The sequence below is a fragment of the Strix uralensis genome, chromosome 28 (genome assembly GCF_047716275.1).
Source record: "Strix uralensis isolate ZFMK-TIS-50842 chromosome 28, bStrUra1, whole genome shotgun sequence".
In the NCBI taxonomy this organism is placed as follows: Eukaryota; Metazoa; Chordata; class Aves; order Strigiformes; family Strigidae; genus Strix; species Strix uralensis.
This window is the reverse complement of record NC_133999.1, coordinates 529,299-544,191: the sequence shown is the minus strand read 5'-3', so window position 1 is coordinate 544,191 and position 14,893 is coordinate 529,299. Positions and strand designations below refer to the sequence as shown.

General features: G+C 46.1%; 1 protein-coding gene across 5 annotated transcripts in view; it reads right to left on the bottom strand.

Moving 5' to 3' along the window:
* The window catches only part of ANK1 (ankyrin 1), a 68,240-nt gene extending 64,523 nt beyond the window's left edge, over window positions 1-3,717 (bottom strand). For all 5 annotated transcript variants that reach the window (XM_074852422.1, XM_074852424.1, XM_074852429.1 and 2 more), the window contains exon 1: window positions 3,577-3,717. In XM_074852422.1, coding sequence (XP_074708523.1) covers window positions 3,577-3,702 — 126 coding nt within the window. In that variant the 5' untranslated portion in view covers window positions 3,703-3,717. The remainder of the gene's footprint in view (window positions 1-3,576) is intronic.
* Between the last annotated feature and the right edge of the window lie 11,176 nt (window positions 3,718-14,893).

Here is a 14,893-nt window from a genome sequence, read left to right as displayed (position 1 = left end):
CCATCTAAGCAAAATGCACAGAGATTTGAAGCTAGGATACTGCGGCAGGAACAGCAAGAAGCCAACCCAGATGATGCTTGGCAAATTCTCTAATGGCAAGTGAACTTCTGTTATTCAATTCACACCCTCCTTTGCTCACGGGCTGCTCTCTGTCACACCTGCCTGTCTGCAGGGCACCCTGAAAAGCCACCAACACATTATACTAGACCTCATAATTCCTCACAATTCAGCACTTGGACTAAATGTGGGAACAGGCAGGACTATTGAAAGCTTGCTCCCTGGGGTCATCCTCAGACTGAGGCAACCTCCAGCCATGATGCAGAGCCCACAGAGCAGGAGCACTCTTCAGGACATGTCTGGCTGTTTAATGGACAGCTCGGCCCAAAACACAAGTGTGGCTAGGCTGCACAGAGAGCAAGGGTGAATGACAAGACACCGTTCCTTAAATCGTTGATGCAGCCCCTGTCAAATGAAACATCAGCTCTCATCATCTGAGTTACAGAGGCTGGAGGCAGGGAATACTGGAGGAGTGACAAGGTTATACACCTGGACTGCCCCTGTGCTGAGACACAAATGAGAGGCACACAACATGAAAATGGACAGAACAAGGTCAATCAGGTTCTTATTACATGCACTGAATACAAAAGCCAAGAAATTGCAGTGGAAACTAAAAAGCAACAAATATAATCATGGTCCAAGGAGAAGGGTTTTGGGTAACACAGCATTAAATAACAGAACTCACTCACTGCCTCCAGGTATCACAGGACACACGGTTCTTGCAGGATTCAACTGTGCCATTCATGGGACACACGCATGGCTGGATCCACACAAAAATGGCTGGAAATGCTAAAGGACACAAAGCTCTCATGTCCCAAGACATAACATCAGCTTGCATGGGATGAGAAGAAATTTGTTCTGGGGCCGTCATCTCCTTCCTCTGGCCATCTCCACTGCTTTGTGTCACACTAGCACTTCATTGGATCATAGGTTACCCCCCTACTCGTAACTTGCATTGCGGCAGTGCATGGTGGGCTCAGTCATAAATCAAGACACTGATATGCTGCAGCGTACAAACAGAGCAAATAAACAGCCTCTGCCCAAAAGAGCCTGTATCTGTATACAAAGCAAGAGACAACAGGCAGACACAGGCGGAGGAGCAGAGGGACCCTGTGACACAATAGTGGTTTCTATCCATTCCAGTGGCCAGCGCAGGAGCCTTTCAAAAGACAGACTTTTTGCACAGACACAACACGAATCCCATGCAGACTGAAGGAGCACTAACAGACACCCAGGCAAACACAGATTAAACCCCCACAACTGCTGCAGCAAAACAGAATGAGAAACTCCAACATATCCTGGTAGCCCTCAGTTTGGCCCCAAGGAGACATGTACAATAAACCACTACCACTAGAGGGGCTTTGGGGGCAGGGGATGAGAGAGCTGGCCCAATAGCAGAATTTCCTGGTTTGGTGGTTCTTCACACCAGAACCCGTCTACAGCTCTCTGGCAACGTAGGAGACTGCTCTGTCAGTCTTGAGTAAAAGAGGCCCTGCAGGGAAAGGCCTTGGGCCTACACGCACTAAGGAGTTATCATTGAAGAAGGCAGCAGTTGACACGACAGCGTGGCAGCTGAAAGACCCCACACCAGCTTCCTAGCTGCTGTCTGCAGACTTCCCATCTGTCCTGAATGCCACTGATCTCCCCCTAATTAGCTGCTCTCTGCAGACGCAGACCCCTCCTGGACTGCCCTGGTCAGATGGCCTGGCATTAAGAAAAGCGAACATCCTTACACCCAGCTTTGGTCCCAAGAAGAAGAGGACAGTGAACAGGGGCTCTGCCCACCCTGACTGTAGAGTCACCGAGCTGAGAGGCAGGCAGGCCTCCCTTGCCAGTGTGTTCCCTAGGTTCACCACTCAGGAAGGGATGGCTGAAGATTGACTCCTCCTCAGCACGCCAGAGCCCTGCTGATGTCTGCAAAGAGACCTTGCTCAGTGCTCCCCATGCTGTGACAATCCCAAAGAGTATGCTACAAAAGGCTTGTTTATCGCTGTAAGGTCTATCCCATCCCAGGGAAGCAGACCCCTTTGGGCGTATTCAGTGGTGCTTCTCCAGCTCCCTTACTTGCATCACAGTGTGTCTTGGTAGCAAGTGCAACTCAGGTCTCTCACAAGGAGCTGGTGAGAAGGTGCCCTCTCTAGTACCTTCCACATGAGGAAGTGCAAGCACTTTTTAGGTATCTTGGATCTCCCAATCCATCACCAAGACACAGAAACACTGTGCTGGGTGGGACAGGGGGTGCAGAAGGGAAGAGGGTGGTTCTCACAAAGACTCACAGACTGAGCCTTCACTAGAAACAGGGATGAATGAAATCTAGGAATTCCAGTGTCCAGGACTAGCCCAAACAGCCTGAACCGGCAGCTGTCCAGCAGCGTGGCAGGAAAAATAAAAGCCTGAGGGCTGCTTAGCAGTGCCTGTCCCCAGCACCTCAGCAAGACTCTTCTCGGGACTCTCAGGGCGCACCTATTGAGATGCTCCAAGCAGTAGAGCTCTGCTGTGAGGCTTGTGCTCAGAGGGGGCACCTGGAAATCTCCAAGACTTTTGCTAAAGGCAGAGGAGAAGCCCACCTAAGACATCCCTGTATTGCAACCTCCTCTCACATATATCCTTGATTACCCTTGGTTCCACCTCTCTCCTCACTGCCTCTCTGCATTGATGCATAGCACATACACCCTCAGGCCCTGCTGTGAGAAGAATATTCAGTTCAAGAGGTCTTCAAGGGGCAGAAAAGCTATCTTAACAACATGCCTGTTCCTGCAGGAACCTGGTGGCAAGAAAAAACTGGCAGTGACTTTCCAGAGAGGAGCTACAGCTTGGAACAGCTGGTGGACCCAAGGCTCCAGGATGTCTGTGTCACCAGAGGGGAAAGACACCTCTTCTTGCTCCTGACCCTCCACTCACCTGCTGCCAGCAAGTAACATGCCTTTACTGGGAGGGATGACCTGTATCCCACTCACAAATATAGCCTGCCCTAAGCAGCAGCAGAGCTCACAGTCCCCTGTACAAAACTGCTTTCTCTGTTAGTGGTCTACTCTTGCTGTACCCTGGTTTCAGTGTTCTGGCAGAGATCAAGCAGGGCATGGAGTGGACATCAAAACTTCTCCTTCACTAGAGAAAGGGGTGGGGGTCTCTTCCACCTTTGCTCTGCAAACACAGAGCAACTCTGGGAAATTGCATGAAGCTAAAAGCCAGCAATTTTTATCCTAGAGATCAAATCTGTTACCGGGCTGAGCGAGTCTCTTTAGCTGCCCTGACAAACCCCTCACTTCCTTTCTCCCTTCACCTGGCTTTTTTATACAGCCCTCTGTAAGCTGTCAGGGCAAACAGCAGATTCCTGGCCCCCAAAGTTGCCCTCTTGTTTGGCAGACTGTTTCTTGTGCTGACTGCACATAGATCTGTATAGGGACCAGACTGCCCCTCTGTCATCTCCCCCTCACCCCCACCCCGAAACACAAACAGCATTCACTGCCACGAGCACAGGCATCTGGATATAGGGCTGCTTGCCCCAGTGCCACTGACCTTTTTCTTCCGGTCCCGAGAGCGGTTCCTGCGCTTGCGATTGGATTCTTCCTTCTCCTTCTGCTCCTGCAGAGCCTGAGCCTCAATATCTTTGATTTTCTTCAGCTGTTTAGCTGCTTGAGCCATGGCTGGTCAGACTGCAGTTCCTTCCAGAGCTCACACCTGCACTTTCCACACAGCACCCTCCAATTCCTGGCCAAGAAAGTCCCTTCCCCTAGCTCAAATGCTGTCGACCCAGATGAGAGCGAAACCAGCAACGAGAGGAAAATAGAAAGCAGTCAGCAAGCCCCAAAGGGCAGCTGATGTCTCCAGCTAATTGCTAGATGGAGTCTGGGACACCTTTATAAAGCATTAATAATCCCAAATCCAGCTGTTCCAGAGGTTCTGTGCACCATTGCAGCAGTCCCTGACTGCACTGGCACATCATGCAGAATCCTCCTTGTGGGACAGGACACCGGGCTGGTGCTGTGCTCTCTCCCTCACTGTCTCTCCTGCAGTACGAGAAGAGATGCAGGCAGTCAGGCACAGGAAGGAAAATAACTCTCAGCAATTAATGCATGATGACAATAGAGAAGCAGTGGAAAAGGAGGCTGATGCATTTCATCCCGACTTCTAGGTTCTCTGTAGCAATGCATAAAGAACAGTAACCTGCATGTAGTCAGTCAGTGGCTTTACCACTGCAGTGCTGCTGAGGCAGGCACATATTCCAGTCTCTCCAATTTTCTTCCTCTCAGTCACTCTCTGTGCAGTAGCTGCATCACTCGCTCACTCTCTGGGTTATGATTCCAGCTCCTTTCAAGGGGAGCAATAGGGAATCACTGCATCGGTTAGGAGGCAGGCAGCATCTCTGCTCAGAAAACAGCCGATACTGCAAAGGATGTGCCAAGTACTGGAGCAAAGTGCAGCTTAACAGCATCCTTTCCTCCTGGCATCTCTCCACTGAGTGAGCAGCAAGGGGAGGGGAGGGATCTTGGCTGTGAATGGGAGACAGAAACCAAAGGCTCAGTCTGCTCTTTGACTACACAGCACCAAAAAAGTAAACCAGAGCCACCAGCTCCTGCCCATCCAGGCATCACCAGAGCTCAAGTCCTCCCTGAGGATCCCCAGTCAAGGCTCCTGGAGAGTCAGCCACCCCACCTCCACACACATCCATACATTTCACCTGCCACCGCCTTCCAAAAGCACAAACAATTCCATGTTGGAACGCAGGGGTCAGGCCTGGAGGTGTAACTTTGGTTCCTGCACACAGCACCAGCGTGTGAGGGGGCCAGGATAAAACTGGGCTGGACTTGGTAGTGGTGACCATAACATGACCTGCAGCAAAGTGTGCTTTACTATGCAGGCACTTCTGATCAGCCCTGCCTTTATCAGCTCACTACTTCTCCCTCAGAAGAACTGTCCCCTATGTGCAAGCCCATGGACAAAACACTAGGATATCTGCCCAGGTGGAAGCCCTGCACACACTGCACTTTTCTGACACAGTCCCCCCAATTCTAGACAGATGGGGTCCCTTTTGTGTCAAAAGATGGCAAAGCACGGATTAAAGTCCATTTCTCAGCAACTACGTGACAGTCACCTACAGGTTATTTAGACTGGCAAGAAGCTGAGATGCAGACTTAACTGTACAGACACTATAGGTCACTTTTCTGTCTGAGTACATTTTCCTACATTTCTTTTCCCTTTGAAGTTCTTCCAATTCTGTTACTTCACCCACAGACCAAGGAGGGTGCTAAAAACAGGAGACTGGTGTATCATATTGTTTTTAAAGAATATGACCACTGAAAAGATTGAGAAGGTCCTAATAAAATATGAAGAACAGGAAATCATCAAATTTTACAAGGCTTTTCAAGGACAGCTTTAGTTCTGTGTACTGTACCCACATGGATAAATAATACACTCAAGTCTAGATACAGCTGCACATCTTTATATAGCAATGTCCTATGAATGCCCATGCAAAAAAAAATTACAAAATTAAATAGAAGCTTCATAGTGAAAGGCTCCACAGACAGGAGGTGCCAGGAGCACAGCTGCACTAGTCAGCCAAATTGCCTCTCTTCCGCATGAGCACTTTGCAGGACAAATGAGGCAGAGGCCAAACAAAAAAAAATTACCTGTGGTCAACAATAAGCACCTAGGAGGCAAAACAGTTGTCACAATTAACCATAATACACTGAGAGCTCCTCACTTCTGTATGTTTGACTTGCATCCTAAACCAGCTTTCTGCTAGTTTAGAATTCTTTCTGAGGAATTTCCTGATTCTTTCAAAACAGGGTACTCAGGAATGAAACCAAGTTCTGCTATATACAACAGTATCAGTTCCCATGTACTCACTATGTCTGGGCAGCCGCCTCTCAGTGCTGCGGGGCACACCGAGCTCCCAGCACGGCTAGCAAGCCTGTAGCAAGGCGCTGCTGTAGCTTTACACCTCACCCCTAACCTGAGTCCTGCCTTCCAGGTTCCAAGACGTAAGCTGGGTCAGACTTCAGAAACCCAGCCTCGCTACATGGCAGGGTCTGCACACTTGCACTCAAGGGATAGCTGTGCTACACTCCAGAATTTGGCATAGGCATCCTTTTTTTTTTTCTTGATGTCAACAAAGCATCCGCTACAGACACAGCTAAATGGCATCAGGCAGTGGCAGTACACTCTGGCTCTGCCTGTATGCCTGTAGGACATTGCCTCCTCCTACAAACAGATCCCACCTCTTAACTCCTTATAAGCCAGAATAGAGTGAGCATAGCACAGGACAAGAGCAGTAATCATCAAATGAGAACTGGGATATAGGGAAAAAGACATGGGAGTGAGCAGAGTCATGCTTTTGCTGGTCCAGGGGACAAAACAGAAAAGCACCTTCCTGAAACTGTCTGAAAACCTGCTCCCCCCTCAGTGTGCACACAGGAAGAAGGAGATCCAGTCTCACAGAAGGAACAAGAATGTTTTCATGAACTCCTCAATTCTGAATTCAGGACTCTGCCTTGACACATTACAGCCCACAGGCTGAACTCCACCACAGTCAACCAGGTAGTTAGCAGAGCCAATTCACTGCAGATTCCCTTATATCCTACCTAATATTTTCCTGCAGCAGTCTTTGTGGATGCCCCATGTTTGCCACTGACTACATAAAGCTGCAGTCAGGAAAGAGAGATGGGGTCAGAGAGGTCAGGCAAGGCGCTGGGACCTTGTTATCTCTCTTAGGTTTACCAGAAGTTACATGTTTTTTCATATGTTTCTCAAAAGCCCTTGATTCTGAAATCAGAATAAAAGTTCTTCAAAAATGGCTCTAAACCCTTAATGATTACAGAGAAAAGCTGAAGAGGATGGGGTGGATGGAACCCACAAGTTGAAGAGCCAACCGCCTATCCCAAAACTTTCTCGCCATGGAATCATTCTTGTATCTTAAAAAGAATCCTTATTAGGACCTGGGGCAATTCTCCAAAGCTAGTTGATGAGCCTGCCACACAAGATCCCAGGCAAATAAGGAAAGGGTACAAACACTCTCTCCCCCCTTCCCTCCACTCAGGCTCAGAAACATTGCTTGCCTTCTTTTGCTTCCCCTGTACGCCGACTTTATTCTGTACTTCAGGTAAAAGTCAGACAGCTCGAGGACCAACAAGCACAACTTTAGAACGGCCTTTGCCAGTGAGGACTAGATATGGTCTTTACCAGTGAGAGCCATCATCAGGGCTTGTGGAACAGGCATGGTATTTTTCCCTAGCCCGAGGCAGAGTTCTTCCGTAATCCGCACAGCTCTGGCCTATTGCAAAAATTACCCATGCAGCTTGCTGGTATCAGAAGATGGTAAAACAACAGTAAGGAATGTCTGGATATGACAGCAACTAGCAATGGCTACAGAAGAAAGATGCTGCATGGAATGATTCAAGAGGCTTCCGTAGAAGAAAAAAGGGAGGAAATTAATCCTGTATTGATTCAACTCTTCAGAGCACTCAGAGAGCAGATTTGACACTGTTTCTGCAACAACTGTGCCTGCTTCCCATGAACAGTTTAAACACAAGAGAGCGCGAGCAGAAGATTGTTGCAGCCACTGCTGTCTACATAGGCCCCGCTGCGGGGAAAGGGAAGAGCCACACCAGTTAGCTGAATTCTCCCTCACTCCAGCCCTGTTTACACAGCAGGCCCTGGCTGCCCAAGAACAGCCTGCTCCCTTCTCCAGCCTACACTTTACGGTACTACTCCCTGTGAGATCAAAGCAGCAATCTGGAGGGTCAGTACAGAGCAATTCCACAATGCAGCACTGACGTTCCAGGAGCAGAAAGGCACCTTAGCTTGTTTCATTTGAAAGCTAGTTACAAATATCACTGAGAGCCCTGGCATTAACACCAGGACAAGAACTGACACAGCTTAACAGCACAAATCTGATGCTTGTGCAGTAGGACAGACATCAGGGGATGCTCAGCAGCTACAGCACGAACCCAGGCACTAGCACCAGTAGTGAATCATCCTGCAACCTGAGGCTGGCAGGCAGCACGCACAGTTATAGCACACGTCAGCCGTGGCATGAGCTCTGACACCAGGGCGTAAGAGCAAGTGTCCTAGCACGCAGCCTGCACAGCAATTGAAGCCCTAACGCTAATGCTCATGAGTCAACAGCACATTATCGTTGGGCTGGCAGTATGAACTGAGGCTCTCATGCTCAATCGAGGAGAGAAATGGACTCTGAAGACTCAGCAGGAGCAATGGCTTAAGCTGCTGGTGTCAAACAGTGAAATTCAAGACCTCTTGCTATAGTGCTTGTGCTAAATTTTTCCTTCACAGGCAGAAAACCTGGGACTGATAAATGACATGCTGAGGCAAATCAGACTGTGCATGCCCACAACTGCAGAGGACACTGCCTAGCTCTGAGGAGATGCTTCTCAGCTGCTAAAAAGGAAAATTCCTAAGTTTGCTCTGGGAATGATCAGGGCAGCAAGTGAGAGAAAGGCCAGCCCTGACCCCACACCTGCTACCAACACTGTCCATTCAAGGAAGTGGGATGGAGAAGATGCTGGCTAGGGCATGACTCTTCTGGTGACCAAGGTAGCACGGGGCAGCAGAAGAGCTAAGAACCCTCATCTCAACCCAGTCTGTTGAGCCTAGGAGTCTCTTGCAGAAGTTTTGTATTTTGTCACTGCTGCTTTTAACCTGCTAATCCATTTGCTGTCTTGTGCATCAGGCACTGTGTTCTTTCTTTTTCCACACAGTGAGAAACATGTGAAGGAGAATGTGTGAGACCTCAGTTGTCTATTTCTCTTTCCCTCTTCCAGGCAGCTTTAGGCAGTGTTGCTAGATGCTCCAAAAAAAAGGGCTGCTTTGCTCAAAAAAAAGCAGCAGCATTAAAGAATAGGCACATTTAACAAACTCAGAGGGTAGAATTCTAAAAGCCATCTAAGAAAAAAGTTATTATTAACAAAACAGGCCTGGGACATACTATTACAAGCTAACATCACAGCTCAGAACTTAGTAGCATTCAGGAGAACTCAGAGATACACATGAAAGTGCCTGGAGTGACCATAAGAGAGACATTTTTCAGAGAAGGTGCAAGTCCTATTAACATAGATGTAATTATCTACCAAGTCAAAGAAGGCCTCACACTGTTGACAGGCTATTCTGCAAGTGCAGACTTTAATAACTGAGTGGCCATTCTTGGGGCCTGGATATGCTTAGGCATAGCTATCCTAATGTTCTTCACCTTTGCCTGCAAGCTTACACCTGATAATGCCTCCTTTCTTTGGATGCTCAGCTGCCATTCTGTTTAATAAAGCACTCATTCAAATAAAAATAGGGAAAAGGTGCTAATGATTCTATGAAGAGACATGAAATGCTTATAGCAAGGCTGGAAGGAATCTCCCAAGTACTGGCAGGCAGTTTAGAAAGCAGCTCTGCCAAGCACCACAGAATTGTCTGCACTTCACTTTAGGTGACCCTACTTGAACAAGGGGTTGGACCAGATGACTTCCAGAGGTCTTTTCCAATCATTCTGCAATTCTGTGATACACAAAGGGACAGCACATACTAGCACAGAATCTCCAGACTGGAAGAAAGATCATAAAGAAGCACAGAAAACTGTGACTGATACAGATAACACAAAAAATAATAATAAAAACAATTCATCATTTTACACAGAAGAAGAATCAGAGGCAGCACATTTAAAATAACCAAAAGAACCCCACATTCTTTCTACTCAACATAAAAATGAACCGTGGAATTCACTGGTATGGGATTCTATGAACACCAAGCCATACATGAGTTAGATAAATTTGGGAAGAATAGGTCCATCACAGACTAATGAACATGATGGTTTGGGCCCAGTCTCCTCCTCTGGAGGCCCTTAAAGCACAGCTTTACTAGAATGCAGGGAAGGGATGCTAAAGGGAAGGTGAGATGCAGAGAACTTTTCCAAAGACTGTTCCTGGCCATAGCATTTATCTTAAACCCCCCTCCTTGTTGCCCTATGCATTACTGATCACGACTGGAAAACCATTAGACACATGAATTGCAAAATACCCCTAGTCCCAGCCTGCCCACAAAGCAGAGCAGAGAAGTATCTAGCAAGACTCCAGCCCCAGGTTCAGACTTCATCTGTAAGTAAGAGGGATTATTGATCTAATATCCTTTAGGTACACCCTGAAGGGCACCAAAAGCATTATCTGCCATCCCCAGAAAAGGAGGGTGCACTTGAGCAGCTGAATTGATTTTACTAGTGCAGCTCAGAGGGATACATATTCTTTCCCAAAGCCAGAAATGTCTTCCTGTTCAAAATCATTTTCCTCACCACCTCATCCAGAGTAATATTATATTCTTCAGACCGTGACTATAGCACAGTGATCCACAGCTGTACATACACTCAGACCCTCCAGACAGCTACCTCATAACATCACAATTCTCTTTCTACCTTCCTCCTACACCAGCATTCATTGCTTGGACTCACCAAGCCCTGAGCAGTATTTGTGATGAAGGTTCTCGAGGACAGGGGTCACGTTTCCTAGCAGATCAAAGTGCCTGTCTCACAGCTGGATAGATAGAGATGATCAAGTGTGTCTGCAATGGCCTCCAAAGACACTGTTTTTTCAGTGGTTTCCTTTGTCCCAGTCTTTCAACCATCACCTGCTGATCCTTTGCTGTATATGCCCAGGCAGTTCTGATCACTTTCTGAGAACCAAATTTGCTATTTGCTTTGGTCTCAAGAGCATGCTCGCTAACACAAACCAAAGGAGGACAAGGACACTCCTAAAGCAATTGCAGTCTTACCTACTTCAGAATGTAGAAGATTTTCATTAGAAGGGAACACAAAGCAGCTTGAACCTGCTGCTCTTGCTAATAGCTCCTCCCAGCAGAATTGACTGAAGCCCTGGTTCAGGAAATCTGCTATCCCGTAACAATTCAGTTCTTCCTTTGTGACACCCTTTTCCTTCGAGATACCAAGGAGGATTTCATCCCTGTTAAACTCTAGGTCCAGAGCTATGTCCTGGTACAGCCCTAGCTGCTAGCATTTGAAGTTATATATAGCTCCAACTTGAGAGGGAGTGGCATGCCTACTGAATGGTCTTTGGGGTCAGTGGTGGTTGTTTTTGAAACATTTTGTCTTGAATTTTGACAGCATGATTTAAAAGTCTGGGTTAACTGGAATGAGGTATCTCTGCCATACACATAAGATTGTCCTGTGCAGGGGCTTACGCGCACGATGTTCTGGGTTGTGAAGCACTTGGCCTACAACTGATACCAAGCTTTTACATGCTCTAGTTATATGGTTGATAGAAAGGGACTGTAGAGATCTGCTGGTACATGAAGAGAAGCTCATCATTTTCACTTTTCATGCTATTTCAGCAAGGACTCAGGACAGGACAAGTGGGAAATGGACTTAGTAGTAATTTCACTCCACTCACCACATAATTTTTTTGTCCAACAGTGATTTTTCTCTTCTTTGGAGAAGCTGTTTGGGAAATATCTGGAACAGTAGATGTGTGATATCTTGTTGCTGCTTGTTCCTATTGGATAAAACGGGGAAACAGAGGATGACAGAATTTCAGTAAACAGACTTCTTCCTTTAGCTGAATGGTACCATGTGCATATACTAGCCAACACGTTAGTAGAAAATAAACTTTTCTATAAACTTATTTAATTATTAGGCACGGAGCACCATATTTAACACTTTTTCCTTGAAAACAGATTATTTGTACTATGATAACGCTCTGGTACCTCAATCACAGACTGGGATTCTACCATGCAACACAACTGACAAACATAGTGACAACAGAGTCCCTGTTCCAAAGAGTTTACAAGGTAAAGTATTTGGCAAGGGAGAACAAATAGATACTGACAGGGGAACCCTTAGGAAAGTAATCACACAAAATGAACAAGGTCATAATGTGCCAATTCCACATACAGAGCTGCCCTCCAGAATAGAACTTCCTATAAGAAAGCAAGCACAGAAACAAATTCTTGTCTCTGCAAGGGGCTGCAGCTGTTTCAAGAGATTAAACACGTAGCTGGAGTCCTGCCTTGCTCTAGGCGAAGATCAACATTTGGTGAGTTGCTGAGATTCTGTGTTAGGGGCAAAGGGATTTTACATTCAAAGCTCAACTTCAGGCAGCTATTTTTAGGTAAATTATTCTGGTTGACAAGCTGCGAAGATAAAAGATACTGCAGGTCCCACCTTAGCTGCTGTAAACTTAAACTGAGGCAGACTATCTGCATTCCTCTATTACTGCAGAGATAGGATCTCAGCAAGAAGTTCTCTCCCTGAGTTGGGAACCTAATGAAGATGGTTCTATTCTTCTTAGCATTTTCTTAATTATCTCACTGATGAACTTTCAGAATTGTCAGACCCCTTTAAGATCATTCTCCTTTCAGTTAGCCTCTTTCAAAAATCACACCACTAGTCTCCCAGGCAGTAGTTTCTATGTTGCTCTGGGTTGCATTCAAACTCTTCCCTGCATATAGAGAGTTGGTAACGTTTTGGTCCACATATCAACTAATTTAGAGCAAACTTAACAGTGCTGAATGGAACAACTCTCACCATGTCAGTATGATATCACAGTATGATATATCACAGTATGATATCTGGCTGTGGCAATGCTGACCCTGCAGCAGCAGCTGTTCACACCATGCTATAAGGTACTAAAGGTTCTTGCACTTCAAGATAGTCTGATTTCAACTCTATTCTACCTTGGCAACTCTCTCTCAGAAAAAGCCCCAACAAAAAACCCACCCCTATTTAGTCATTCTCTAACAGTAGAATTTGATAGTTTGTATAACAAGATTCTAAAAAAGAGGTCACCTTGTTCATGGCTCCTAAATGTGGTTATCATCATGTTACCTCACACAAACAGGTGGGGTTTTTTCAAACAAGCGGAAACTATTAACAGTGCAGCCTATTTGATCAAATAATACTTTTTATAAACATTTCTTAAGCAGCAGTTACTGTTTATCAGCTCATTAACTGGAATCACATTTCCATGATCTTGTTTATAGATTGCCATAAACACTTACCTAGGTTCCTTGGCCCAAAAAGCTAGAAAGTTGTTATAAATTGTTATGTTCTTATCTAGACATTTTCTTTTTCTTCTTAAAATAGTTTCAACTACCTTAAAAACTGAGAAATACAGAAGAAGTTTAATTTTAATTATTGTTAGCATTGGCCCTACTCACCCTGGGCTTGTCAGCTTGCAATTCAGCATTGCAAAGACCTTAATTATTTGAAAAGTATTTGATATCAGCATGTGTAACCATAATTTGGTGCCAGGGCATCAGATGAAGACTTTGAATTGCCCTACTGTCAGTTTATGATACAAGCATTTTACTGGAACGTAACTACATGCCGTTATTTCACGGAAGTGATTTGCCATGACCAAATTCTAGTTATCTAAAGCAGCAGAATTATACTTTAGTCTAATCACTCAGGACATTAATTCTGGAAGTCAAAGCCATTTTGAATTGCTGGAGGACATGCAACTGTTGTCAATTGGTATTTCACTTTTAAAACCCATATTGTATCCTAAAAAATGACAGACGTTTCTGAAAATTGGTAACAAATAAAAGTCGACTCTAACTGTATCGTTGTCAGATAACAATTCAAGCCGAGCACATTTTAACGGTCAAATCAAATCTGCTAAATTCAGTGTATACAGAAAACAACAAGCAAAACCCAAAAGACCCCAAACCACAATTAAGTATGTAAAAAACAGGGCACACCGGGGCGGCAGCCACCACCTCATAACTTTGCTACTGGACAGTGCCAAAGCTTTCTTTAATAAGCAACTTTAAAAAAAGAAAAGTAAACTATGAGTGATTGAACACAGCTTTCTAGCACCAAATGGTTAATGCAGTCTTAACTCCAGCATTGGGGAAGTAATACATGTGTCTACTAAGATCCTGATGACTCTTACCTGTACACTGTACTTCACAAGTGATTTAGTGAAAACCTTAATCACAGGTCACCCTGCCTCTCTCTCCTTCATGCCTGAACAACCTAAAAACTAGAATAAATGCACAAATCACCCAGGAGCACCCCTGTATGAGTGACATCTACCTGTATCTTGACGTGTTTGATCTGAAAATTCAGGTGCCTCAACAGAATAACGAGTCCAAGGAAAAAGCTTAAAGGAAGATGCAGCATCACCCTCACCTTACATAAACTTACATTCCCTCTCGGTGAGGACTGGAGATACAAAAAGTGCGTCAAACTTAGTTTTAGTCTACCACGACACACAGAGTTTGCTTGCTTGAAGACTTGAGAGAGCACATCTGTGGAAAATTCCGCCTCCGGGCCCCTCCCCGCTCTTCCCCGCGCCCTCGCCGGGCCGGGCCGGGGCTGGTTGCCACACGGTCCCCGCGGGGAAGCCTGGGCAAGGAGCAGGCACTCGCTGCAGTTTGCTTCCATCTAGTGTTGTGAAAGGCGTGAGCTGGTAGAGGAGAGCTGCGCCGGAGAGACGGCGCGGGGCCGCACCCGAGAGCTCGCCCCTGGGCCCGTTCTGCCTTGAAGCTGCAGGGCAAACTCTGCTGGGTAAAATGTCCAGTTCTACGCAAAATGCTAACTGTAAAGAGGAGAGCGCAAGTGAAAGGGAGCGAAAAAGCTTCAAACGCACATCGCAGCTTTTTAAGCGCACAAGTCAAGACACCCAAGCGATTGCACAAACAGAAGCTGACGAAAAGCTTAAGCTTCGGGCAGCCCTTTCAGAGAGGAATTTGAAGGTAATGATTTCTGGAGAGGCTTTCAAGTTTCTGGTTTTTCTTCTTATTTTCAATCTTTCTGTGATCAGAAGCTGTAGATAAAAACTAATATGGACAGAGATCTTGCAAGTAAATTCCAAGTACCACCTCT